This window comes from Mustela lutreola, chromosome 15 (assembly GCF_030435805.1).
Source record: "Mustela lutreola isolate mMusLut2 chromosome 15, mMusLut2.pri, whole genome shotgun sequence".
NCBI lineage: Eukaryota > Metazoa > Chordata > Mammalia > Carnivora > Mustelidae > Mustela > Mustela lutreola.
In genome coordinates, this window is record NC_081304.1 from 37,311,715 (window position 1) to 37,338,905 (window position 27,191).

The 27,191-nt window shown below is 48.4% G+C and overlaps 2 protein-coding genes and 1 pseudogene across 2 annotated transcripts; all 3 read left to right on the forward strand.

Annotated features, from left to right (window-relative positions):
* Positions 1-1,555: 1,555 nt before the first annotated feature.
* LOC131815560 (calmodulin-like) lies at positions 1,556-2,050 on the forward strand (annotated as a pseudogene).
* A 3,408-nt stretch (positions 2,051-5,458) lies between these two features.
* Positions 5,459-8,594, forward strand: LOC131815555 (C-C motif chemokine 14-like). Its single transcript, XM_059147296.1, has 3 exons — positions 5,459-5,708; positions 7,455-7,569; positions 8,016-8,594. Exons 1-3 carry the CDS (start codon positions 5,510-5,512, stop codon positions 8,116-8,118), a joined length of 417 nt encoding a protein of 138 aa, XP_059003279.1. The 5' UTR covers positions 5,459-5,509; the 3' UTR covers positions 8,119-8,594.
* Positions 8,595-10,193: 1,599 nt separating this feature from the next.
* Positions 10,194-13,999, forward strand: CCL16 (C-C motif chemokine ligand 16). The gene is made up of 3 exons (XM_059147298.1): positions 10,194-10,368; positions 13,172-13,292; positions 13,712-13,999. Exons 1-3 carry the CDS (start codon positions 10,296-10,298, stop codon positions 13,842-13,844), a joined length of 327 nt encoding a protein of 108 aa, XP_059003281.1. The 5' UTR covers positions 10,194-10,295; the 3' UTR covers positions 13,845-13,999.
* The last annotated feature ends 13,192 nt before the right edge of the window (positions 14,000-27,191 follow it).

Genomic DNA, 27,191 nt, shown 5'->3' on the forward strand with positions numbered 1-27,191 from the left:
CTGTCTCTCCTTCTCCCTGTGCCCCTCCCCACCATGCCCCCCTCCTCTCTTTCAAATAAATAAATCTTTAAAAAATAAAACAAGGGGCGCCTGTAGGGTCCTGGGATCGAGCCCAGCATCAGGCTCTCTGCTCAGCAGGGAGCCTGCTTTCCCCTCTCTCTGCCTGCCTCTCTGCCTACTTGTGATCTCTGACAAATAAATAAATTAAATATTTTTAAAAATAAATATAAATAAATAAATAAATAAATAATAAAACAAAACTTCAAAGAGCTGTGCAGAAATCAAGGCATAAAACAGCAAATGTAAACATCTATATTTTTACTCTTTTACTTTTGGAGGCACAGTGAAGATATTAAAATATATAGCTTACTCCCTTCTCTCCCTTTTTTCTCCCCTTCATTTATTCATTCTCTTGGTGTGAACCAGGGGGCTCACCTGAGGACTCAGCTAGGACTGGGGCAGAGGGCATGATCCCCATGGTTGAGCCCAGTGTGACTGGGACTGAAGACACAGCCAGTTTGCCAAAGGATTTGGTATATGCAGAGGACAATGCAAAGAAGTAGACATATTGAGGTTGATGGGAGCCAGATTTCTCATTGTTAAAGCAGAGAGGGAAACACACAGAAAGGAAAGATTAAAACCAAGCTTGTTGTCTTCACTTGGAATTAAATGTATTGGTATAAATTTTGGTTTTTCTTATAGCTAATGATATATAAATTGCTATAAATGTGTGAGATTGATATAATATAATAGAAATAATAGAATAGAATATATTAGCATATAATAGAATAATAAAATATATATTATATGTAATATAGAGAGAATAATATAATAGCAATAGATATAAATTTATATGCACATTTACACATATATGCTTCAATATATTTCCTAGTTTCCTGTCCACTAAGAGCTCAGACCTAAGAGCTATGCCCTTCCCATAAGCAATGAGCCCCTAGGGACCCAGATTTCTCAAAACCATCCTTTACTAATGGGAGCCAGGACTCACTGGAGATATGGTTGATTTCCCAGAGGTGGGGCAAAGCATAAGATGAGCCTTGGGTCATGGTTTTCTGCCAAAAAGTTTTTTTTTTAAAGATTTTACTTATTTATTTGACAGAGAGAAATCACAAGTAGTCGGAGAGGCAGGCAGAGAGAGAGAGGGAAGCAGGCTCCCTGCTGAGCAGAGAGCCCGATGCTGGACTCGATCCCAGGACCCTGAGATCATGACCTGAGCCGAAGGCAGCGGCTTAACCCACTGAGCCACCCAGGCTCCCTGCCAAAAAGTTAAAAAAAAAAAAAAGAAAAAAGAAAAAAGGATAAGTCAGAAATTTTAAAATCTTCTAGAGAATGGGGTAGTAGTGCTGGGAGCCCCACAGGCAGGAGGCCATTACTTACAGTGCAAGTGCCCACCACACCTTAACAGCAGCAGTAGTGGGAGATCCCCCATCATCACAACCCCTGCACTGAAGCAGCCACCCTCGCTCTCTCTGCTCTGAGAGACAAAGAGCAGAGACAACAATTTGACAAAGACAACAATGGCATCATCCCAACAAAGGAACTTGGAACTGTCATGAGGTCCCTGGGTCAGAACCCAACAGAAGTCCAATGGCAAGATCTGATCAATGAGGTGGGCACTGATGGTAATGGCACCATTGACTAACCAGAATTTTTTACTATGTTGGCTAGAAAAATAAAAGATACAGATAGTGAAGAAGAAATTCATGAGACACTCCCAGTCTTTGACAAGTATGGCACTGGTTACATCAGTGTAGCAAAACTACCTCATGTCACAACAAACTTGGCAGAAGAAGTCAATGAAATGATCAGAGAACCAGATATTGATGGAGATGGACAAGTCGACTATGAAGAATTCATATAGAGGATAACTGCAAAATGAAGACCTACTTTCAACTCCTTTTTCCCCCCTCTGGAGGAATCCAATTGAATATTTTACTTATCTCTTGCAAAAAAAAAAAAAAATTCACTTACTCATTCTGTTTCTTTACAGCAAAACTGAATGTCAAAGCTACCTTAGGTCCACACACACAAAATCTGCACCTATCGGTGGTAGTCCTATCCTTTAAAGATCAAGCTGTCATCAGTTTTACAGTATACATACTTGTACTACCTTAATGATCAAGAAGAATTTAGTGGACTCCTTGCAGTTCTGTTTGCTCATGATTAATATACTGTCTGGGCTGACCAGTTTTTCTTGCGTGTTGCCTGATAATTGAACCCTGTCAGACAATTGTGTTAAAAATGATAAGGGCGCCTGGGTGGCTCAGTGTGCTAAGCCTCTGCCTTCCACTCAGGTCATGATCTCAGGGTCCTGGGATCCAATCAGGCTCTCTGCTCAGCAGGGAGCTTGCTTCCCCCACCCCTCTGCCTGCCTACTTGTGATCTCTCTCTGTCAAATAAATAAATAAAATCTTTTTTTTTTTAATGACAAATGGAAAAAATTGAAAACCTATTCAAATAGATTCTAGTTCAATTTGTTAGTATAAATTATCAGGGCTGGTTTACTGAAAACAAACATTTAAAATTGGTTTTCCTCACAATGTTGTGCAGAAAAATGGGTGAAGAATTAACTGTCTAGACATAGCCCCACTTAACAGAATGGTCCTCTTGTACTTCCATGTGTCCTGACCTATGGTGATGATGGCACTCATCCTGGTGGCATACTGCATGTGTTGGCTTAGCGTTGTCCTTGTTGTACTAGAGAAAAATAGGTGTCAGGATGTCACCATTCGCACAAAGTTTTAAAAAGGAAGGGACCATCTTCGGACTCTGTTTTTAAAACCCTTCTGAACCATGACTTGGAGACAGCAGCATAGGCTGTGGTTGTGGACTCTACACAACCATCAACATTGCTGTTCAAAAAACTACAATTTATGTCTATACCAAGTTGTAAATGCTAGCCTTTTTTTCCAATACAAAGACCATTAACTTAAAAAAAAATCTAGTGAGAGGAAAAACCTGGAAAACAAACAAACAAACAAACACAAACAGAAGTTCCTTCCCCCTTGCAAAAAAAAATTCTAATACTCTCAAGGTAGAATTCTATACCTAGTAAAAATATCCATCAAGTATGAGGGATGAGTAATGACTTCTTCAGACAAGCAGGAACTCTGAAAATATATGTCCTACACACTCTTTCTGTACTCTTTTTTTTTTTTAAATCAATGTGTGTGTTTCTTTGGAAAACACTTTTAATATTTTTAAAATAAGTTCCACATACTTAACCAGTGGGCAACAGAACATTTAAGGTCTCCATGTTGCTACCAAATTCTATTCATCCCACTGTATTGCAATTTTCATTTGCTCTTTTGAGTCCTTCCTTAAGCTATGAGTCCTCTGAGGTCAGGGTCGTCTTCGTTCACACCCTCTGAGCATAGCCCAGTACCTGGCATTTGCTATTGTGCCAAAGAAGTCATGTAGTCATTAAACCCATTCCATTGTCCTCCTGAACACACAGATGATCTATATTTTCCATATTTTCATCATTAAGTTGGAGCCAGGTGGCTTCATTCTGGCCATGGAGAGTAAGTGAAATTTGTTTATGTCATTTCTAGGACTGGTACATGAAAATCTCCCAGCTCTCTTCTGTCTCTCCCCTTTGTAGCAAACTTGGAGGTCTTGTGTTAAAACTGGGGGAAATCACAGATAGAAGCCTTAGCCCCTAAACAGGTGCATGAACAGCCCTTTCAACACACACACCATCATCCCACTGCTCACAAACATTGGACTGTAAGTTGAGCAAGAAATAAGCCTTCACTTAATTAATCCCCTGAGATTTAGGAGTTACTATATCAATTAGCATATACAGACTAAGGTAGATAAGAACTTAATAATTTCTTAGAAAATAAAGGGATTTCCTGTAAGTCTCCTAGCAACAACTTGGCTGGGAGGCTGAGTCTCCAGGAAAACACAGTAAACACTGTTTCCTTCCAACTCATGTTCTCCCCCAAAAACAACTTATTTCCTTAGATTGTTCCTAATGGCGATTGTTATTTGATTTGGAGAGTTTAGGGAGCATTGTTATCGAGGATAACAAATACAGAACATGTATGGCTATCTTGGCACCCCAGCATGTTTCCTGTGGGGTGTACATCCTTCGACCAGCTCAATTTATTTATTCATGATTCTTCTAAAACACTTGTTTATAAATCACCCGCTACATGCTAGGCCCTGTGTGAATGGGCAAAGATAAAGAACATGGGCTCCCTGCCCTGATGAGTCCAGTCAAGGAAAGAGGATGTGAACAGCCTTCTAACCAGAGCAGCAAGCAAAACAGGCCAAGGGCCCCCAACAAGAAGAGCACAGTAAAGGCCACTGGACTGAGGTGGATCTCTTCTGCAGTCATCCTGTAAAAATGAGCAAGTCCCTGGTCCCTTCCTGGCCCCAATTCCTCCTCCATAAATAGCCAGTTTAGACTAATCTAAGGATGGCAATACACAGCCTATGAGCTGCACCCTAATGGCAACCACATGTTAGTCACAGCACTCCTTTTCAGGCATGTGAATATAGCCTCAGAATGGTGTCCAACGCAGAACTCTGGTCCACTCCTAATCAATGAAGTCTACTAGCCATCCCTGAACAAGGAGTTTTTTAGGTACCCATCAAGCTTCTCTGTAACAGAAGTCAGAAACCAGGAGAAGGTCCCAAAGGGATCCACCTGAGCTCAGAAAGGGCTCAGACTAAAGGCTTTGCAGAAGAGCCACACTAGCCAAGACACTTTCAGTGACAGCTTAGTGGGAATGGGAGAGTCCCACATTTCTCCAGGGCATAGTAGTTAAGAACACAGACTTGGGAACTAGCCTGCCCGGGTTTGAACCCTGATTCCTCTTATCAACTGTCAAAGCTTGGGCAAGCTATTTATGCTTTCTGTGCCTCAGTTTATTCAACTGCTGATTTAAAGATTAAATGGGCTAATATTCATAAAACATTTGGGACAGTGGCTAGTGCATATAGCTGTTATATAATGTTTGTTAATTATCTACCGAGCATCGTGGCGCTTCTTCACCCCAGGGTATGGTGAGAGGGCGGTGAGAAGGCTGGGAGCTGGAGGTTCTGCTTAAGTGATTAAGTGAGGGGTTCCTAGCCCAGATTAGTAAGACCAGACTTGGGGGATTCCAGGCCTCATCCTGGTATCCCAAATCCTCTCTGATCTCTAGATAAAGAGATCCTGAATCTCCCCACATGGCCTCATTCCAGGCCCAGAACTGGAATTGGATGCAAGTGACCTCCCAGCCTTGAGATCTTGGACAAAGTACGCAACAGTACCCCCAGGCCCTGTGCTGTGGCCTCCACCAAAAGAAGAGCTTATACCAAAGGAGTTAAATTTATTCCCACTAGGGATGGAAGGCAATCTCCTCCCTGAAATCTTGGCTCTCCAGGCTTCCCTTGCTCCACCCTCAACAACGTGCAGGATATGAATTTGCTGAGGCATCGCTACTCCCTACTTCCTTTGTCATCTTAGTTCTGTCACTTTAAAAAATATTTTGCCTTGATGATCATTTCTCAACACCTCCTCAGCCCAGAAGCCTCCAAAGTCCCTACCAGGTCAGCTCTCCCCCTGCAGCAGCTCCCTGACAAGAGGATAAAGGTCTCCCCCACCAGGAGGATGAAAGTCTCCATGGCAGCCATCTCCCTCTTCCTCATCCTCCTCATCACCTGCGCTCTGGGGAGAAAGCCTGAACAGTCCTCACGTGAGTGCAACACCTCGTCTTCCTTCCAACCTGGTCCCCCCGGGGAAAGAAGTAGGAGTAAGGTTGCTGGGGATATAAGGAGGAGGGGTTCTAGAAGGAGGTCTGGGGTCTTCTGAAACTGGTTTCATCCTCACCTTCCAGGACCAGCCCCCCTTCCCTCCAAGGCCATGGAGGGAGCCTGTCTCACTACTCCTTCAGTCCATCTCTCTGCCATGAAGTAAAAGGGGCCCACCCCATTTGGGGGACATTATCCCCAGGGAGATAGAGGAGGATTTGGGGGAGACCCTTAAGGCCACTTGTCTGCCTGCCTCTTGAGATGGGGGCCACCTGGTTCCAGAGTCAGCCCCACCCCACGAGAGCAGCCTCAGTTAGGTGTGGGCTTAGGGGAACCAAAACAGTGGGGGTCACGCCTCGGCCCCCCTTTCCCCAGCTTATTACTTGGGATGAGCTGCCTTCATACACAACCAAAACTATGCCTCACCCTTCAATTTTACCTCGTCTCGTTTTCAGAAACTGGGAGGAAACAGAGGAGGTTATGGAGATAAATCTGGTCTAACGTTAATGGGAATCCGGGCAGTTTGATCTGCCTCTCTGAGAAGGCATGTGGAGCTTCGAGGGATAGGGTGGGAGTGGCCTCAGGGACCAGCGGACCCCTTATCGCATTCTTCGGGGAGGGAGGTGAAAAGACAGGCCTTGCCCTCCCACCCACACATGCGGCCGTCCCTGGTGACCGCGATGCCACTGCTCGGACACTCCAGTCCTGTCCAGGCTGGTCACATAACGCGCACATCCCCATCACTCCACTCCATGACCACGGTGCCACCTTTTCTCCAGGGCCCTCGGTCGGGAATGCCCTTCCTGCTTATCTCCATCAGTCAAGCTTGACTGAATGTATGATCGCCCCCCTCCCGCACCTCCTAGAAGAGCCATGAAATTCCAGAATCAGATAATGACTGGAAAGTTCATCTAATCCAGAGACATTTAACATTTTTTAGACAGTGGAACATTTCTTCAAGCGAAATCTTACTCAGAAATTTAGTATGTAAAACAGCCAAAAGAGCCAAAAGGGATACGATCCCCAAAACTTTACTCTTAAATGCATCAGTATCTCTGAAACAGACCCCAAAGCCCCCAGACCCTCAGGGAGTAAAAACCCCTCGGTGTAGAAACCACCAATCCAGTCCAACAGCCTCGTTGACAGATGAGGAAACTAACCGGGGAATAAAGTTGCCATTGGCACAAAGCCAGCAAAGGCGAGGGGAGGCTGGGACCTGAGTGTCTTGACTCCCTGTCCTTGGGCCTTCGTGTCAGCTTCCTTCCCTCTTTGCAGGTCAGAGGTCCAGTGGGGACCCAGGCAGAAGGGGCAGATTGGAAGGGCTGGGTCTGCACTCCCAGCTGGCATGTGTCCCTGTCCCCCATGGGGATTTCCTCCAAATATTCCTCCTGTGCGGAGCATCTGGGCAAGTCTGCCCCACGGGAGTGGTGTGTGGTCACTGCGAAGATTTGGGTTTTGCTAATCTTCAGTCTGGAATGGAAGGTCGCCAGCCAGTCTTTCGAGGAGCGGTTGAAGAGCAGGAAGGAAGGTGGTTGCTGAGGCAGGAGGAGGGAAAGAGGAACGAATCTGCACAATCCCATGTCCGAGTTCAGCAGGGCCACCTTCTCCTTCCTTCCCTCTTCCACCCTGTGTTGTGCCCAAGCAGCCGGCAGGTCTGGCCTCTGACAACGAGCCCCTTGCTTTCTCCTCAGGAGGGCCTTACCACCCGGCCGAGTGCTGCGTCAGCTACATTGCCCAGGCAATCCCACGTCACCGGATCACAGATTATTATGAGACCAGCAGCCAGTGCTCCAAGCCTGGAGTTGTGTAAGTAGAACCCCCACACCCCACTGGGAGACAGGGAGCCTGCAAGGTGGGGGAGGGGGGAGGGAGGACGCAGAATGGAGATTCCCCAGATCGCCTCTCAGGGGCAGCAGCAGGCAGCGGAGGGGCAAGCTGGGGGCGTTCTGGCCTGGCTGAGCCTGCAGGGAGCCAGGAGGAAGCAGACCCCATGGATGGGGAGGGAGCAGGGGTGGGGAAGGCAAGGCAGGAGGGCACTTCTAGGGGCAGGGGGAGCACGGAGACTTGGTGGGTCTGGGGGCCCCAAGGGCTAGAGAGCAGGTCTCAGAGAGGAGACTGGCCTTGAGCTGCCTCTAGCAAAGGAAGGAGCAACAGCCTAGGGGGGTGAGGTGTTTTCTAGGGAGGGCAAAACAGCTTTCACTTCCCAGCTGCTGGATGCCCCATCGGCAACACTTCTCCCTTTTGTTTCACAGCTTCATCACCAAAAAGGGCCATTCCATATGTGCCAACCCCAGGCACGACTGGGTCCAGGACTACATCAAGGACCTGGAGGAGAAACGAGTGACCCAGAAGTAGTGGAGGAGGGCACAGCTGGCCATCTTAAAGAGAAGAGGCCATGGCCCCCTTCCCAGCCCCAACTCCCAGCCCCAGCCGCCTCTCCGGAACTGCCTTGCCATGAATTGAAGACCTTGAATTCACACCCTCCCTGCCCTTGCTCAATTCTATGGAATCTCCTCCTTGGAGCCCAGCCAGGGTGGCACCCTCGGCATCAGGTTTCCCTCTGCAGAAGCGAGGTCTGCCCTGAATGCAAAAAACAGGTCAGGCCTGTGATGGGGGTGGTGGGAAGCTGAGGCCACCTTTACACAAATTATCATGATGGTAACAAATATCATGGTCTTAGCCCTTTCTATCCTCCTGTCTGCTAAGTAGCCTATGTGTATTATCTTATATAATATGTATATTATCTTACATAAGCTACATAAGTGTAAAGCTAAGAGCTATCACTTGATTTTTCTGGTAAGTCTTCATAAAGCCTTCTTCATAGCAGCCAATCTTCAAATTCCTTCATTTTGTCCTGCTCCCAAGGCCCTTGTTCCCAGCCATCTGGGGTAAGAATGACTTGGGGACATATGTTAATCCAACCCTTCCCCTCCACTTACATACATCAGGTTGTACTGTACTGTTAGGGCCATTTTTGTGTCCTCCACAAGGCCTAACAGAAAGCCTGGCCTATAGCAGGTGCTCAGGAAATGGATGGGGACGGGAAGAGATGGGGCAGGAATCAAGAGGAGGCTGTGCTCCATGAATAACACCCAGCTGCCCCCAAAGTTTCTCATACCCATCTTCAGAATTCCAGGGGCCGCTCTGTGTACCCGGAGTATGAACATGCCCAGGGTGGGCACTGTGGCCATGCTTCCCTAGCCACCGGCCTTCCAAGACCAGGGCCAAGAGGAGGCTTGTATGCTAAAGGTACAACCAAGCTTCTCCAGACCTCCTTGCCTCCATAAACAGCACCCAAAGGAGTATCCCCCAGACATACCCTCTCTAACCCGCATAAAAAGCCACAGCTGCACCACCACTAACTGAACTTGAACCCAGCAGGACTAAATGCATTATACAAGTTTTCCCTATTTATGAGCAGTCATGCGAAACAGGAAGCCCCATAAGGGTCTCAGTCCGGCCCTGCCTCCCTCTACTCTCATTTACTGAAACACTCCCCGCTCGGCCTCTACAGCTTGCAGTCCATCAACAACAAAAACTCCTGGATCTTCCATCTCTTCTCTGAATCTGCCTTCAACCCCAGGTATGGGGTCCTGAGGCAGTGTGAAGAGAGAAGATGCTGAGGGATAGGTCAGCCCTGGTTAAGGCCAGAGCTCAGAAGCTGGAAGTCGGGGACACAGAGGCAGGGTGTCAGGTGCAGGATGTTGGAGCGCCCTCTGCTGGCCATCCTTGGTCACGGAGGAGGGGTGGGTGAACCCTTATCGCAGGTAGGCAGGAGGGATGGCCAGCTAGACCTAAAACTGGTTCAGAGTCCAAGGTCCAAAGAGTTAAAAAAAAAAAAAAAAATCAACAAGCCAAACACGTCAGCAATAAACGAGGATCCAAGGATCAACACATTGTTTTTCTCTATGTATTAGTAACATAATCTGTAACAGGAACATGAGCTCCATCAGGTAGGTGTCCTTAGACTGGGAACGGGGGACATGGTTTTCGGAGGCCCAAACCCTACGCCTTGCTCCAGTCTGTGCACTCTCTAATCCTGCTTTATGGTCACCTTCCCAATGACGGATCTGGGGGGAACTGGGGTGGTTCCACCCTGCTCCCTCCCCCAAAATAAAGATGGGTGTCAAGTAAGGTGGAGAAATCACATGGATCCGATTTTCAGAACTGCCTGCCTCCCACCTGTGTGACCTGGGAGAATTTCTTTGACTTCTCCAAGCCTCAGGGGCCTCATTTTTAAAACAGAGAATCTCTGCTTCACTACTGCAAGGATTAAATAAAAGAAGGCATACACAGTGGCCGACACCCAGCACACACGAACTACACGCGCCCTTTCTCCAGTCCTCTCCTTCCCCTGAACTTACATCTTACTAATTCAGCTGTGCCAGGTCCCACCCCGCTCTTTCAGCAAACACGGAGGGAGGCACCGCCTCTCTCCCCCACCGGCTCTGAAGCAGTCAGAGTCCAGAGAGCCGTGAAGTCAGACTGGACGACCAGCCTTTCTCCCGAAGCTGAAGGGACCCCCTGAGAGGATGAAGGTCTCCGGGGCTGCCCTCTTTCTCCTCATCCTCATCCTCACCACTCCTGCTTTGCACGGCCAGTCAAGTGAGTCCACCTGTCCTTGGAGGGCAGCAATGAGAGAGGGACACAGAGCAGCAGGCAGTGAGGTGATGTCAAGAGACCTGTCAGGTCTCTGCCATCAGCCGCAGGGCCTCCCCCCTCCCACAGGCACACCTGCTTGCTGTTCACAAACTCTCCCCTTCACAAGCAGAGCTGGGCTGGGGTCCAGACCCCCGCTGGGGTCATCGCACAGTTTCAGGAAGCTGGGTCAAGGTCACGTCAGGGGTCCCAAGGATGGAGAACAGGAATGATCCTTTGGGGGAGCCAAGGAAGTAACCGAAGAGATAATAAATGTGAGCAAGGAAAGGAGAGCAAGACAGGTGGACGAGAAAAGCAGCAGATGCTCTGGGAGAGCGGCCGAAAGGTGTTGGGGAGGCGGCTGTGCCCAGCAGTGGGGACTCTGAACCTAGACACCCCTTCATTGCAGAGTCTGGCACAGATTTCTGGGACTATCATGGAAGCCAAAAGAAGGCCTACTGGGATGCCCAGGTGTGCAGTGCAAGGATTTCATGGCCTCTATCCATATTCCTCAGCCAGGTCTGGGGAATGCACATAAAGTCCATAGAAAAAGTCCACATAGAAGAGAGGAGAAGCCCATAGAAAAGAGGAAAAGAGGATGGGGTGGAAAGCTTTTGGCGCCACGGGGGGCTTGGGACCTATGGAAAACAAGGTTTGTCTAGCCCACTTTCTACCCCTGACTCAACCACCATTTATGAAAGAGACCAACCACATCCTACCTTCAAGTGCCCCAGCCCTTCTTTTCTCTCTGAGGCTACCCCGGGCACGTGGTCTGGCCGGACTCTGCCTGTATGAGCCCTCAGGGGAGCAAGGGTCACACACACCATGGAATCTGCTCACACACTCTCAAAATGCCCCTGAACTCTGTAAACTTTACTTTGAGTACTGGGGTCATGGACATCACTATGAGCAGAGCTGCAACTGGTGGGTGGCAGGAGGCAACCATGCCCTTGGGGAAGGTTGAACAGACCACTGCAATGGGTTCAGTTTTTCAAAAAGAGAAAATGGGCCACCCAAAGCATGGATGGGCCAAATGGTACTCTCGCGATATTCCAGTCTTGGCCACCGGCTGGAAGCAAGGGGTCAGGCTGCAAAGGGTTTTGCACTCTGCGGTTTTGGGGGATGGGGGAGGTCTCTGCCTGCCATCCTCTGTGATATCCCGAACTGATGAGCAGCCAGAGCTCAAGGGAAACACAGTCCTCACAACCAACTGAGGCCAACATCCTGTCAGCATCAAAGAGAGGCGGGAAAGTGGCATTTCCAGGAGAGAAGAATGGTCATTCCTACCATCTGCTTTCAATTATAACAAACACTTGACAGACTTTCTATGTGCTATGCTCTGAATTAAGGGTTTTACCAGCATTTTCTCAACTAACCCTCACCCAGATCCTAGGATATAAGCATCTTTTTTACCCTCGTTTCATAGACGAGGAGACCTAGAGAGATAAAACCTACCCATGATCTAAACCATTGAGTCAAGATTGCTATTCAAGATGTCTGACCCGAAGCCTAAATTCGAACACTTTTCTTCCCGCCCTAACTTCTCTGGCTCATTGCTCGTCTTACCCTACTCTCCCGGACGTCAGCCCCTCTAATACCTCTGGATAGAGTCCACACTCCCCTCCCACAGCTCAGGCGTGTTGGTCACCCCCCACCCCAATTTTGTCTCTCTTTATTATTATTATTATTATTATTATTATTATTATTTATTTGAGAGAGAGAGCGTGAGTCAGGGTGGGGAAGGGCAGAAGGAAAGGGAGAAGCAGGCGCTCCACTGAGCAGGGAGCCTGACTGATGGGCTCCATCCAGGACCCCAGGATCATGACCTGAGCCAATGGCAGACACTTAACTGACTGAGCCACCCAGGTGCCCCAATTTCATCTCTTATGTCTTTCTTGTCACATTGCATTCCAGCCATCTGCAACTGCTCGGTGCTCCCAACACACACACAGTTTCCCCCACCTTTGGACCTTCATACACCATTCTTTCTTCCAGACCCCACAACCCCTTTGTCTGTCTCAGTCCTGCTCAGCCTTCAAGAATCGAGCCAGGCCCCACATGCTATGGGACTTCTTCCGCAGCCACCCAGGCTGGGTTAGGTGTCCCTCATTCTGTTTCCAAAGCACCTTGTGCCAAATTCTGTTCTATCACAGACCATGTTCACTGTAGTATTTACCTCTTCTTTCCCTTTTCACCCTGACTAGACTGGAAGATACTCAAGAGGTTGTGACTGTGGCTTCCTCATGCTTTTTGCCCCCCTGAGAGCTTGGCATATAATAGGAGCTCGATACATGTTTGCCAAACCAAGCCCTGGTCCACTAGCAAAGGTGAATAACCAAGGCATTTGCATTCAATGAAGCTCATCAGAGGCTGGAGGTTCTACATGTGTGTCCTCACCCTCCTTTTTTTTTTTTAAAGATTTTATTTATTTATTTGACACTCAGAGATCACAAGTAGGCAGAGAGGCAAGCAGAGAGAGAGGAGGAAGCAGTATCTCCGCGGAGCAGAGAGTCCGACGCGGGGCTCCATCCCAGGACCCTGCGATCATGACCCAAGCAGAATGCAGAGGCTTTAACCTACTGAGCCACCCAGACGCCCCCTCCCCCCCCCTTTTATCACTTTCTCTGTTACCCATCAAGCTATCATCAGCCCCTGCTAACAGATGGCTTTGCCATGGGAGGTGTGGAATGCCAGCGATGGGAGGTGAAGGCAGGCAACCACGGGCTCCCTTTACACATGCTTGGCTCAGCTTTCAATGTGATTCCCCCAGAAAGTCCTGCGTCGTTGAACAGTTCTCACACCTGCTGCCTGAAGCATCATGAGAAAGTAATGCCAAGGAAAATGGTGGTGGGATACAGAAGGGCCCTCAACTGCTACCTGCCGGCAATCATGTAAGCATTCCCCGCAGACACTTCCGTGGAGGGGAGAGGGGAACCCGGGGCGGGAAGGAGACGCACAGAGCCAGGAAGTCTCCATGAGAGAAGGAGCAGAGTCGTGATTCAGGACTCGGGCTTTGAATCTGTCTCAAACCCAGGCAGGCCTGGGTTGAATTCTTGACTTTGCCACTTAGAGCTGTGTGAGCAGATAAATGGCAGCCATCTTGGCTGAGCGGGGAACAGGCTGAAACAGGGATGATGAGGTCTAGAACCCAGACAGGGAGGCCTTCTGGGGGAACTCAGGTCGGGGAGGCCCGGGGAGGCCATGAAGAATAGGAGACGAGGCCCATGAGAGCTAGGAATGGGGGAGTGTGGATGGGACCCCCCCCCCACCCCACTCCGTGACCACTGACCATCTACTTCTGCCTCCACAGCTTTGTCACCAAAAAGAACCGAGAGATCTGTGCCAACCCCCAAAACAAATGGGTCCAAGAGTACCTCAGGGATCCCAATATACCTTTGCTGCCTCCCAGGAACTTGGCCCAGGCTAGAAGTGTTAGGCCATAGGAAGGCCACAACGCCACAGCTCTCCACGACCATCAGGCTTCAGTGGGAGTCCAGGTTCTGTAAAGAAAGGAGCAGGCCTGTGAAAATGTGGCATCTGGGGTGGGGGGCTGGCGTGTGGTCTGAATGAGAAGCTAATTAAATGTACTTTAAACATGTTCTCAATCTCTGGAGGAAATGCCAAAGTTAAGGGAGACGGGGAGAAATGCATTCTTAATACACAGAAATACATATTTCACATCCTTCTAGTTCTTTCATCACCTCACCTCACGCCCCCCCCCCCCCACACACACACACACCAGCCGGCCCAGATAATTATGCTCAGCTTCCAACCATCCGGAAACTCTCTGGCCTCTGACTCATTAAAACCCACACAGAATTCTTGACTTTCCCTGTCCATCTTCGTCCCTTTATTAGATTTCTTCTTCTTTTCTTCTAAAACACAGCACTTTTTTTTAAAAAAAAAAAAAAGCAGGTCAGAGTGGGAAACTTCACATTGTAATAGTTTCTGTCCTTGTCACAGAGGTTTTGCTAGATCCCCCAATATGCGGATATGTGGTCTTCCCCAGGCAGGGCCAGACCGGAGACAGAAGTAGGGATCTCAGCTCCCGGCTGAGCCACTGGCATGTGTCACACTGAATGTCTCCAGGCCTTATTCAGGCTGCAGGACTTGTCAGGGGTTTCATTCCTTCTTGAGGACAAATAATGTTGCACTGTGTGTATGCACCACATCACCCCTTCCTCCATCAGTGGGTGTCTTGATATCCATGCCCCTTTCCTTCACATTAGCCAGAGTTAGTGGATCTTGCTTTCTGTTACATGCGCCCCAAGCATTTTAACTTGTATGGTTATCAATCTCCAGCCAGGGTTCAGAGACAGGTAAGGGTCTGAGGCTCTGACCTACATGCTTCCTGCCCTTGTCCCTCACAGGGAGCCTGTGTTAGAACCTCCTGGAAGCTCCTGCTCCTTGATCTAGGGATTTCTCTCCACCTTTTTTGCTGTTGGAGCTGAGGAGTTAACGGCTGAATATGAGTAAAAGCCTCCCTCTAGTAGCTCACAGCCCAGGGAGGCCAGAATCACTAACAAATACAACATAGTCAGGCCCAGGCCTTTGTTTCCAGAGGCCAACATGGACATGGAGGGGTGGCAGGGCTTGACACAGGAGCCAAGACAAGTTCAACATGTACACCCCAAGGCAGCAGGAAGTTTCAAAGTCCTGAGCCAGCACCAGGGTCAAAGTCAGGGAACCAGAGTTCAAAGCCTAAATGACAGGATGGGGATGGGGTTGAAAACAGGAAGCACAGGCCAGGGCCAGGATCCTGACAAGCTGGAAAGGAAATGTTTATTCTCTCTCTCTTTCTCTCTCTCTCCCTCCCTCTGGGTCCATCAGAGTTCAGAGGTGAGATGTCAGTCTGAAAACCTAATTGAAAGTCTATATACAAAGTCAAAGTCCCATCCTAGCACATCATATAAAGCTTGCCAGAAACTCCTAACGGTTCAGCACTGGAAGTACTTTCCTTCAGAGCTTTCAATTGTTTTTAAAGAGGGCTGTTCCTAGTCTTTTCAAGGTACACGGATGCCTGGCTTTAAACACACACACACACAAACACAAAGGACCCCCTCACTGGGGACACACAACGATCTGCCACCCCTGACCATCCTAAAGCAAAGACCTCACCCACATAAACCAACCAGCTCACATGACTGACAGCCTTGTGGGATGGAGGTGGTTGATGGGGGCGGGAGGGCGGCGGAGGGGGGTGGAATGCCTGACCACATGTCCCCTCTCCGCGCATTCATTCACTGCCCCATGAGGATTTGGACCAGATGATGGATGTCCTAAGACCAGCTTCGGCGGGGTCAGTAAGACATGTTATTTGGCTCCAGAGCGGCCTTTGAAAATAAGCTGGGTGAACACGCCTTCTCCCCACAAGAGGGGACATATGTTGATGTGCGTGTGTGAGTGACTAGTGGAGAGTCGTCAGCAGCCTGAACTAGGATTAGCAGGACAGGGTTGATGCAATGGTTTAAAAGCATTGGCTCCAAATCGAGAAAGGCAAAATCGAGGCTCAAATCCCAACTCTGCCATTTACTGCGAGACCTTGGGCAACTATGAAATCCTTCCAAGCCTCAGTTTTGACGTTTATAAAATAGGTCAAATAACAGGACCTACCTCCGGATGTGGAGAGGGTTAGGAGAATGCTTAGCACAGAGTATGTGCCCAGTAGATGAGCCTTATTATTCCATCATCTGACTTTCCTTTAAGACCATAGGATGTAGGACAGAAAGAAGCTTTCTCTCATTGTGAGGTAAGGCAACCACGGTTCAGAGAAGGAAGAGCAACTTGCCCAAGGCCTCACTATGAGACATCAGCAGACCTGGCATTAGAAATGGGGGCTATATCTTAAACAGAAGAAGCTTCTGGTCTACATGAGGCTGAGGACTGTGTGAGAATAGGGAAAACTAGATCCACCTCACAAAGAAAGCAATAGCTCAAGACCTGAGAGCCTCCTTTTCCATGATCTGGGACCCTGAGACCTTGACCTCTGTGTGGCTATCCTGTGATTGCTGCCAAGAAGTTTTGAGGAAACAACAGGCAGACGCAGGGAGGGATGGTGCATCTCTCCAGAGCCTGGCGTTTACCAGTGATGGCCTTTTCCTCTTTGAGTCAAGTTTCCTCGTCTGCAAAATGGAGCTGACCCCTTACAAAGCTGTTGTGACAATCCCCAGCTACAGGGTCTGGCACAAGCACTATAATAAAATGGAAAATGTTACTCTCTTAATAGCCAGAACAAGAACTCTTTTCATGGAGGAAACAACCTCTGGTAAGGAAATGTGTCAGTAACCCCAGTTAAGACAGGAAAGTCCCCCAGGACAGGACTACAGACTGGGGCCAAGACCAGGGGGAGGGGTGAACCAAGAGGAGGGACTGTGTTGCCTTTGAGAGCCAGAAAATGGTTGGGGAGAGCGGTTGGGGAAGCAGCTGGGGCCAGTGAACGCCCTGAAGCCCTCTTCCTCTCTGAAGCCCTCAAGAGTCCCATCAATTATGCAGCTCCCAGAATACCTGATGTGAATGATTTGGGGGGAAGTGAAAAGGGGGATCACTCTTTGGTGAGGTTCACATGGAAGTGAGACAGGGTCAGCGCCTCAGGGCAAGGAATTAGAGACTGAGAAATGTGAAGTCAGTCCTTGGAAAGTCACAGAAGTCTTGCAGAAATTTTGGATTGCCCCAGGCAGTAGAAGTGGGAGGGGGGTTGGGTAGTGAAAGGACTCCCGAGCAGTTCTCAAGATCCAGGGATGTGCCCAGGGTGGCTCCTTCAGACTGGGTGGTGAGGAAAGGCCTCACCAAGGAGGTGACGTGCAACCTGATGGCTCAATGACGATCACATGAGGAATGAAGTTTTCCAAGCAGGGGGCGCGGCCAGTGCAACGTACTGGGCAGGAACCAGCTGGGGGAGCGGGAGCAGTGCTGCTGGAGCATACAGCCAGGACAGCGGGATGAGCAACCAGGAAGGCGAGAGCAGGACAGGGTTCTTTGGGAGCCCAAGTAAGGGGAGTGTGATTTATATCAGGGGAGGGGAAAGTCATTAGGGATGGTGTTAAGCAGCCATAGAGCATCGCCTAATCCATCTGTTTAAAGAAACCTGGCCAGGGGTGCCTGGGTGGCTCAGTGGGTTAAAGCCTCTGCTTCTGGCTCAGGTCAGGATCCCAGGGTCCTGGGATCAAGCCCCACATCGGGCTCTCTGCTCAGCAGGAGGTCTGCTTCTCTTCCTCTCTCTCTCTCTCTCTGCCTGCCTCTCTGCCTACTTGTGATCTCTGTCTGTCAAATAAATAAATAAATAAATCTTTATAAAAAAAGAACCTGGCTGCTCTGCAGACATGGATTCCTGGAGACAAGGGAGACCCGTCTGGACAACCCTGCAGCGATCCAGGCCACAGATGATGGTGCCTGGGGCCAGGGAGGAAGTGGTGAAGGTAGACGAAAAGGAGCGGATTAGGGAAATGCTTAGGGGACAGAACAGAATAGAAATACTGAGAAAGATTTGGGCTTGAGCAAGTAGGTAGATGTTGGCACAAGTTCTAGAAATGGGGAAGTCGGGGGGGGGGGCAAGCAAGTTAGGGAATGGAATCAGGATAGGGATATGACAATTTTGAAATTCTTGTTGGGCATCTATGTAGCCATCCTGGGCAGGGAGTTGGTTGTGAGTCTGGAATGCCAGAGAAAGCTCAAGCTGGAGATATAAAGCCATGGGACCAGACAGGGTCAGCTAGGAAGGTGATGAACAGTGGGTTTTGGGGTCCCTTTAGAGATAGATCAGAGCAGGAGCCACACAGACATAAATAATAAATAAAATCTTTAAAAAAAGTATTCAACCTCTCTGAGCTTTACTTTCCTGTTCTATAAAACAGAGACCAAAACAAATACCTACAATTGCAGGTTATTAGGAAAATCACACCGGTCACCATATGCCAAGTGCCCAGTCCTGTGCCTGGTTCATAGCAGAGTCAGCACTTAGGGCTCCCGTGTCAGAGAAAGAATGCAGCAGGTTCTCACTGGTAAGGGAAAGAGGACGGTTCTCAGTTCCTACATTGCCCCTTATAGCAGAGGAGTAGCTGGGGGAAAGGACCGAATCATAAAGGGCAGGATCAAAAACACTTGTGAGCATAGTTGCTTTCACCCTAAGCACACACTCAGAACCTCCCTCCCTCTTCCCCTTGTCTTCTTCCCAAACAGGAGCCTTCCCCACCAGACTCTGTAACATGGCGCTTCTCATCTGAACCACAGAACATAGCTGATCTGAGGGACTATTTTCTCATTTCTCCCAAGGGTGATGCATAGCTAGCCCCATCCTAGATGCAAAGGATTGAGAAGTGAATCCATTATATCTAGTGCATGTCTTTGAACTCAGTTTAAAAAGGCTGCCTTGGAGGCAAGGACCATCACTCTGAATTCACTGTTTGCACCTAGTAGGTTTCACTAAATGTCTATGCATGAAATTCACACAAATGCCTTGGGCTGGCTGGGCAGAAGGTGTGTTCCAGAGTCCATGTGAGGAGCCCTTTAGGCTGTGAGTCAGGGCATCAGGTCAGGAAGTGCCACCATGGAGATGGCATGTCAAGCTGGGCCCTGGAGGGTGAGGGTTTGTAGCCACTGCAAAACTGGTCTAATCTGACTTGATCTTGGGAAAATTAGTGGCCAGTGCCACCCAGTGGTTAAGAACCACAATGACTAGACCCTGTGATTCCTTAAAGGGCTCACATGCATGGTCTCGTTCAAGAAGCAAGATCGGCTTGTGCATGATGCATAAACCCAGCTGCTGAGATGGCTCTTCCTGGTGCCCACACCTTCCCATCTCCCTGATTTCTCCCATTGTGCAGGGAGCGGGGGTTCTCGGGCCCCACGAATGCACAACAGATAAAGATCCTACTCTCACAGAGCTTATGTGTTTGCGGGGAGAAAGAGAGACCATACACAAATATTCACAACATCAGGCAGTGAAAAATTCTACAAAGAACAAAGCAGAGCAAAAGTAACAGCGAGGAGTGCAAATGGAAACTTTGTACTATTTGCTAGAAGCCACCAAGAAACCTAATTTAGTAAACTTGTCACCTTAGGTTCCGCTTCCAGCCGAGAGAACTGCACACCGAACACATCTAATAAATGGATACCATATTCTACAAATAAAAGCTATAAACTCCAGACAAAATGTTTAAAATTCAGTTGCGAGCGCAGGAGACTGTGCAGGTGTTGGAGGTTAAAAATTGGAGTTGGCAACAGGCGTGGAGTGAGTTCCTAATTTCTGTGGTTTGGGTTTGAGGTCTGGTGCAGGGCTCACCATGAAAACCTTTGCAGGAAAACCAAAGACCAAGCCATTGATCCCTTCAGGCCAGGGTCATATATCAAAGATTGTACAATTTGTCAGGAAGGCTTATACACAGAGGTCAGAAGCAACATATGGTTATCTTCCCCTCATTATAATACTAAATTCCTCAATAGTTTTTTGTTTAAATGTGGAGCCCAATGCAGGACTTGAACTTTCCACCCTGAGATCAAGACCTGAGCTGAAATCAAGAGTGGGGTACTTAACAGACTGAGCCACCCAAGCATCCCAGTTTGTTTGTTTGTTTTAATAAGGACCTGGAGGTTTGGAGAACTGGGGTCTGGCAAACCTGAAAAGCAATTTTATGCTGCTCCCTTGGGAACTCCATGTCTATCAGAAAAAAAGCCAGGGTTGTGCAGAGGGGACGGATGAACCAGACCTGACTGAGAGGCTCTGCTCTACTGCTCCCTAGCCTAGCATTTTTTAAATGGTGAAGTGGGTATTGGGGAGGAGGTAGAAATCCCCCTGGGTGTAGAGGACATTACATCCTTAGAGACTAACTCAGAGTACCAAACATGCCTGCATGGAAATGTGGAACAGACTGCTCACAGACTAATTCCCTGGCTAAGGAATTACTGCTGGAAAACAGCCTTCCAAGTTTTAGTCTCTGGACATTTTTGAGGTATTTTCCTATTTTTATCTCCTCTTCCCTTTCTTCATTCAGGCAGACCAGCCACACCACACGGCTCATCCATCCATCTCAGGGGAGACATGACGCAAGGCAGTGACTAAACTATGAGTCTCTTTGGCTCTGTGTTCTAAAAACCTAAGCAAGCCCTTTGCAGAAAGGATAAAAGAGGATTCACAGTGATCTTTTCTAATGTCTTCACCAGAGTTATTAAGGACTGTGGATTTCTTCCCAGCTGAAGAGAGTCCTGGTTTGGTCTGTAGGAATGGGCACCCCAGCAGCATGCCAGGAAGCAGGAAGACCCCAAGAGAAAGGGCTATGGGCAATGTCCAGGCAGGTGGACCACAGCAGTCCTGGGGAAGTTCTCCGTGTCCTCAAATGTAACCCCATACCGTCAGCATGCCATCAGACCCACAGACCATACTAACCCTGGGTAGGATGGCTCAGCAGTAACCTGTGGGGACAGATCATCATATGGGCTCTCCAAACACCCAGGTGCACCCCAGAAAGGCTGAGGTTAAAGCTTCCCACCAGACCAGCAAAAGAGCAGGATACAAAGATACATCAAATTAAATTACAGGAGTAAAATTTTCTTTCGTATGAACTTCAGTTTGTAGACTTCGATTCCAGCTACAACTCTGGGTACTTCTGCAGTAATTGAATCTGTTATAATGATTTGCATCTTTTCTAGGTTAGTGTTTTCCTTGCATAATCCTCATTAAGTGTTTGTTACCTGAGTCCCTGGAGTGGAAACCTAGGAGGGAAGCAGTATTCAGCTAAGGGTGTTCCCACTGTGGCTTCCCTATGACTCTGGTCTGACCACAGACATCCCACATCCCATCCTGAGGCTGAACCACAGTGGGACCTCTAGCTGCCTCCCTCCTGGGCTCAGCAGGAAGCGTGTGGCTGCTGGCTGCAGGACTGGTAAGATGCCTACACAAGTCCTTTCTTGCCTTACTGCAGAACAGAAGCCCTACCAGCCTCCAGGGCAAGAAAGCCTCCCAGAAATCCCCCACCCTTCTGAGGGCAAGCTCTGAGTTTGTCTGCTCACATCTCACAGTGGCAGGGAACTGTCCTCCCAATCCTGCCTCGGAACCCCGAAGTGGATACTCTGAGTCAGAGGAGGGCCTCCACTTCCCCTTTTCTAGAGGAGTTCTCCCTGTCACTTCCTGTGGAACATCTGTTCCCCAACTCATGTCTGACCATATAACCCTGTCACTGTCCAGCAAGAGGTGGGATGGTTGGAAATGTAAAAGAAGACATTCATTGGCCATCCTTTACATGTCAGGCAGTCTACACATGTCACTTTCTCCTAACTTCCTCTTTACAGGCAGAGATTATAGCCATAGGAGACCTAGGAAAAACCACAGGGAGCTCAGGGAGTTTAAGTCAACTTGCTTCAGCTCACACCACTAGCAAGTGAACGAGCCAGAATTCAAGTGTGTGTCTGGCTCTAAACCCCCAAATGGGACCTGTCAGTGCTGTCCAGCCCTCCCCTCGGGCTCTGTGGGCTATTTTCCTAGAATCTACACCCCTGGCTCAGCGTCCGGGGTCCCATGCTCCCTCTGCCCAGGCTCTTTGCTGATTTCCAAGGCCCCAACAGAGGAATCTAACTGGCCCAGCTCGTGTTTTCATCTAGGCCACATAACTCCAGGCCAAACCCTCTATGGCAAGCACATGCAACTCTGCCTCAGGGTCTTCCTTGGCTGCAGCTTTTCCTACTGGAACTTTCTGGGATTACCTCTCAATAAACTACTTGCCATCACGTCCTATTTCATGGCCACTTTGGGGGAATCCTGACCTAGGAAATGTGTGAGAGAGAGAAAAGTCAAGAGGACTCCTAGGTTGCTGGTCTGACCAGACAAGCTTCATTGTTTTAGTGGAGAGGGCCCAAGTATTGTGAGCTTGCCATGGGCTAAGCATTCTGCAGGGCCCATTACACAGACTGTGCCAAGTAATTCTCCCCACCCCATTGTGTCATAGCACCGTATCCATCCCTATATTACCAATAAGGAAACACACTCGGAAGAGTGAAGCCATTTGCCCAGGTCAGACAGCTCATAAGTGGTGGAGCTGGTTTTCAAGGGGGCGGGGGGTAGGAGAGGTAGAAAGGTCATTCTTCTTTGACATTCAGCTGCCCAAAATGCATTACGTAGAAGGATCCCTGCTTCCATGTGCCAGCCCCTCACTTCCACCGGGAAAGTTCCTATTTCCTGAGAGTACAGAACCTTAATGGCCCTATTGTTCACCTTTTCACTGATGGAAAGATTGGGTGTAAGGGGGGAAAAAGCACAGAGGGTGGGAAAGAATAATCAAAATATTAAGAGCTATTTTGTACTGAGTGCTAACAATGTTTTAGGTACTGGTGAATTCTTCATGTCATCTGACTTACACTTCCCAACAAGCCTTGGGGAAGGAACTGTCTGAAGTTACAGCCATTTAATAGAAGTGGGTTAGGACGAGTTCCACAGAACAATTAAGAACCAAATCAAACAACCCTCCTACACTGTTGGTGGGAATGCAAGCTGGTGCAACCACTCTGGAAAACAGCATGGAGGTTCCTCAAAAAGTTGAAAATAGAGCTACCCCACAACCCAGCAATCACACTACTGGGTATTTACCTAAAGATACAAATATTGTGATACATAGGGGCACATGCACCCAAATGTTTATAGCAGCAATGTCCACAATAGCCAAACTATGGAAAGAACCTAGATGTCCATCAACCGATGAATGGATAAAGAAGATGTAGTATATATATATATACAATGGAATACTATGCAGCCAGCAAAAGAAATGAAATCTTGCCATTTGCAATGACATGGATGGAACAAGAGAGTATTATGCTGAGCTAAGTAAGTCAATCAGAGAAAGACAATTATCATATGATCTCCATGATATGAGGAATTTGAGAGACAAAGTGGTGGGTTTGGGGGATGGGAAAGGAAAAAATGAAACAAGATGGGATCGGGAGGGAGACAAACCACAAGAGACTCTCAATCTCACAAAACAAACTAAGGGTTGCTGGGGGAAAGGAGGTATGGAGAGGGTGGTTGGGTTATGGACATTGGGGAGGGTATGTGCTGTGGTGAGTGCTGGGAAGTGTGTAAGCCTGATAATTCACAGGCCTGTACCCCGGGGCTAATAATACATTATATGTTAATAAAAAAATAAAATCCAAACAGTCAGACACCCATGGACCAAGCTCCAGCCCCTCTCCTCACTGTGACTTAGCCTCAGCCTCTGTTTTCTACTTCTTCTCTTTCTATCTCTCTCTCTCTCTCTCTCTCTCTCTTTTTCTAAGAAAACAGTTCCACATCCTACTTTCTGAGCATTTCCTGCCTGGTCCCTGGGGAGAAATCAAGCCTTCTTAAGAGGTTTGAAGCAATCAAATCAGCTGCAGGACACAAGGGAGAGTCACCACTGTCAGAGATTTCCCTCCTGTTTTCGGAAGCATGAACAGGGTTGAAGAGAAATGATCTCCTGGGGGTCTGCGTGTCCGCGGTGCTGAGGTTACAAAGCAGCCAGAGTCTGTGAGATGAGAGGGTGGTTTCTTTACGGGACAGTGGTGAGTGTTTATGTGGCGGTGGTGGCGCTGCTTCAGCATCAGTCATGGGGCGGTGTCAAAAATGTACATGTTACAACTTATGTACCCGTAAAAAGAAAGTTCTCGATATTTTCAGTACCTGATCACACTGGAGTGGTGGAAGAAACACTTAAACAATGACAATTAAGGGAAACTATCTCCCCTGGAATAGAGCAGTGGCGCTTCAGGGAAATACTCACAGCCAGTGTGAAGTTCAGACTCCTCGCCAGGGCTGTCTCATACCTCCCAAGATGACTTCAGGATGCAGGGGGCACTGAAGCTGCCTTGTGGCCCTGGTTGGGGGTGAGGGATGAGGTTCTCATCCTGCCAGCTTCAGCCGATGCTGCAGTGGGATGTGGTTCATCGTGCCTTGCCCCTGAACCCTCCCGACTGCCACAGTGCCACGGCTAGGGGAACTGGTGGTTTGTTCCCTAGGGGTGGCAGGGCCTGTGGTCCCTCCCTCGCTGCTTCAGCCCCATCCAGCCCTCATCAACCTGAGTCTAAGCATGTCCTCCACCTTTTCTAAGCCACTTATTTCTAAGCCACTTATTTCTAAGCCACTTATTTCTAAGCGAAATAAGTCAAGTGGAGAAAGACAACTATCATATGATCTCCCTGATATGAGGAAGTGGAGATGCAACATGGGGCGTTAAGGGGGTAGGAGAAGAATCAATGAAACAAGATGGGATCGGGAGGGAGACAAACCATAAGTGACTCTTAATCTCACAAAACAAACTGAGGGTTGCTGGGGGGAGGGGGGTTGGAAGAAGGGGGGTGGGGTTATGGACACTGGGGAGGGTATGTGCTATGGTGAGTGCTGTGAAGTAGGTAAACCTGGCGATTCACAGACCTGTACCCCTGGGGATAAAAATACAATATATGTTTATAAAAAATTTTAAAAAAAACAACACTTGCTCCATTCCTCATCTCAGATAGTGCAAGCAGGCATGAGTTACACCCCATCCACATCCCCAGGGAGAACTGAAGGGTTGTGTCTGATCTTGGCATCCCTTCCCCCAACCTCCACCTCCACTGATCCTCCATTTCTTCATATGATGCCTCACCCCACCTGGGTCAGGGCCCTGGTCCTTCATTTCCCCCCAAAAACACTGATGTATGGCTATTGGGCATCAACAGATATTCACTGGAAATCTGGGCAGAGGATGAGTTCTGAATAAGATGGAGCATGAACGTAGCACAGAATAATTTAGGTGAGGACTTGAACGAAGATATCAGCCATTAAAATCCCTCCCTTAAAAATTCACGGGCCATTCCCTGCCAGAAGGAATTCCTCTCCCCCAGCCTGATCTTTTCCCCCAAGACTGGGGACCTGCACGTATCTCCTCTTCTCCCTCGCAACCCCACACCGGCTCTCACACTGACTGGGAACAACTCCCACTCCTGTTTCCTTCTTGTGCAGAACAATTTAGCCCTCTCTAGGCAATGCAGGGGAAGGTGGGGGTAACGTAAGGGGTCTCCCCCTTTTTAATGAAATGTACCCATAAAGCATGTTTCCCCCTAAGCCAAAGAGTAATTCCCTCCCTCAGATTTTTGTCCTCATTTTAGACCAGCCAGTTCAACTTTAGCCAGCTCTACTGAAACAGCACTGTTGTGATGCCTCACACATTTCTTTGAATCTTCACAGCGAACAGTAGGTAATATTATTACTCTCATTTCACAAACAGGAAACCAAGACAGCATCGTTGAGTAACAGTCACTGAGTGAATCAACAACCAGGCAAGAATTTAGCCCCGGGCTTGCCTTACTGTAAAGGCCTGTGCTCCCCACCACTGCTTATCCTGGGAGAAAGAGCTAGAAGGTGAACCCATCTTCAGAACAATTCCCATGCTGCAAGGTTATCTGTGGAGATAGGAGGTGTGAACCTTTGACAGTGGGGGAGGCTGCTCTGAGGGTCCCTACTGGTCCGAGGCCCCTTCCTCCACAACCACAGCTCCTCACGAAGTCAGCCTCTTCTCTGGCAAGAGAGCCCCCACTGCAAACCCCAGTGCCAAGTCATAATGGCAAACGGTCACCTTGGGGCAGACCTCACTGTCTCCAGACCTCATTTCTGCAGACAGGATTTCTCTCTCCCAAGCTGCAAACATGAGGTTCTCCCAGACCATCTATCTGATCAACATACACCCCTGGCAGACAGGCACTATACCTTTTCTACCTTTACTGGCCAAGGGGCCAAGCCCAGGAGGCCCATCAGTGTTTGCTAAAAAGAGCCTGGTTCCAACCATTACTGTTTCTTCCCTGTTTCATGGTAAGGGGTTCATCTGCTTGAAGTGACATCACTTCACTGCGACCATTTCCTGAGCACCCACAGCACGCCAAGCATTCTATACAATAAGTTCATCTTCTCTCCTCCGTCCCCTCAGTTCTGTAGCAGTACACCCCCTTCCCAGGGAAGGGAACCATCTAGCAAGATGGAGTTCCTTGAGCTTCCACAGTGCAAGAAGCAGAAGCTGGAATTCGAACCAAGCTTGAGCAACAACAAGGCTCCTGCTGTTTCCACTAGGAGACAGTCTCAGTCAGAGGAGATAATGATCTACTCTACCCTACAAAGGGGGATCAAATGTCACCCCCTTTGGGGAAAGGCACATAAGGCTGTATTTTCAGTGTCAACATGTGATTCTAAAATCCACTTCCCTGAAGGGTGTCCTGGGGCTTGGAGTGAGGCTGGTACAGAGAGCACCCCCTGGGTGAGTCAATGCCAGAGAACCCCCCGGAGAGGGCTGGTACTCTCACTGGATTGAGGGATAAAAGAAGCTCTAAGTCTGGGACTGGAAACTCCATGGGAATTTTCCCCAGACATCTGGGCACCGCCTGTCAGATGACTACAAATAGATCAGAAATTCACATGACATAAAATTCTAAAGATACAAAAAAATAGACAATAAAAAAGAGGTCTGCCTCTTACCCCTGTTCCCCCACTGCCTTCCCATTATCCTTCTCAACCAGAAAGGAAAGTAAGTGTTAGCAGTTTGCATTTAGGTATTTATAAGCATAGCTGAGTCTTTTGTTTGGTTTTTCTATATGCGTAGCATACTACATAAGCCATTCTGTCCCTTGCTTCTTTTACTTAGTGTATCTTAGAGACCATTCCATTTCTGCATGTAGGGACCTGCTTCACTCTTTTTAGCAGCTGCCTGACATTCCAGTATATGGAAGTGCCAGAATTAATCAATCCTTTACTGACGGCCCATGAGATTGTCTCTAATCTTCATTACTATCAAACCATGCATATCTTG

Excerpts from the sequence above, each read along its gene's own strand:
- LOC131815555 (XM_059147296.1), top strand. The coding sequence starts at position 5,510 with ATGATCATTTCTCAACACCTCCTCAGCCCAGAAGCCTCCAAAGTCCCT. Across the intron at positions 5,709-7,454 it reads AAAGCCTGAACAGTCCTCAC|GAGGGCCTTACCACCCGGCC; the intron begins GTGAGTGCAACA and ends CTTTCTCCTCAG. Across the intron at positions 7,570-8,015 it reads TGCTCCAAGCCTGGAGTTGT|CTTCATCACCAAAAAGGGCC; the intron begins GTAAGTAGAACC and ends TTTGTTTCACAG.
- CCL16 (XM_059147298.1), top strand. The coding sequence starts at position 10,296 with ATGAAGGTCTCCGGGGCTGCCCTCTTTCTCCTCATCCTCATCCTCACC. Across the intron at positions 10,369-13,171 it reads TGCTTTGCACGGCCAGTCAA|AAAGTCCTGCGTCGTTGAAC; the intron begins GTGAGTCCACCT and ends TGATTCCCCCAG. Across the intron at positions 13,293-13,711 it reads TGCTACCTGCCGGCAATCAT|CTTTGTCACCAAAAAGAACC; the intron begins GTAAGCATTCCC and ends CTGCCTCCACAG.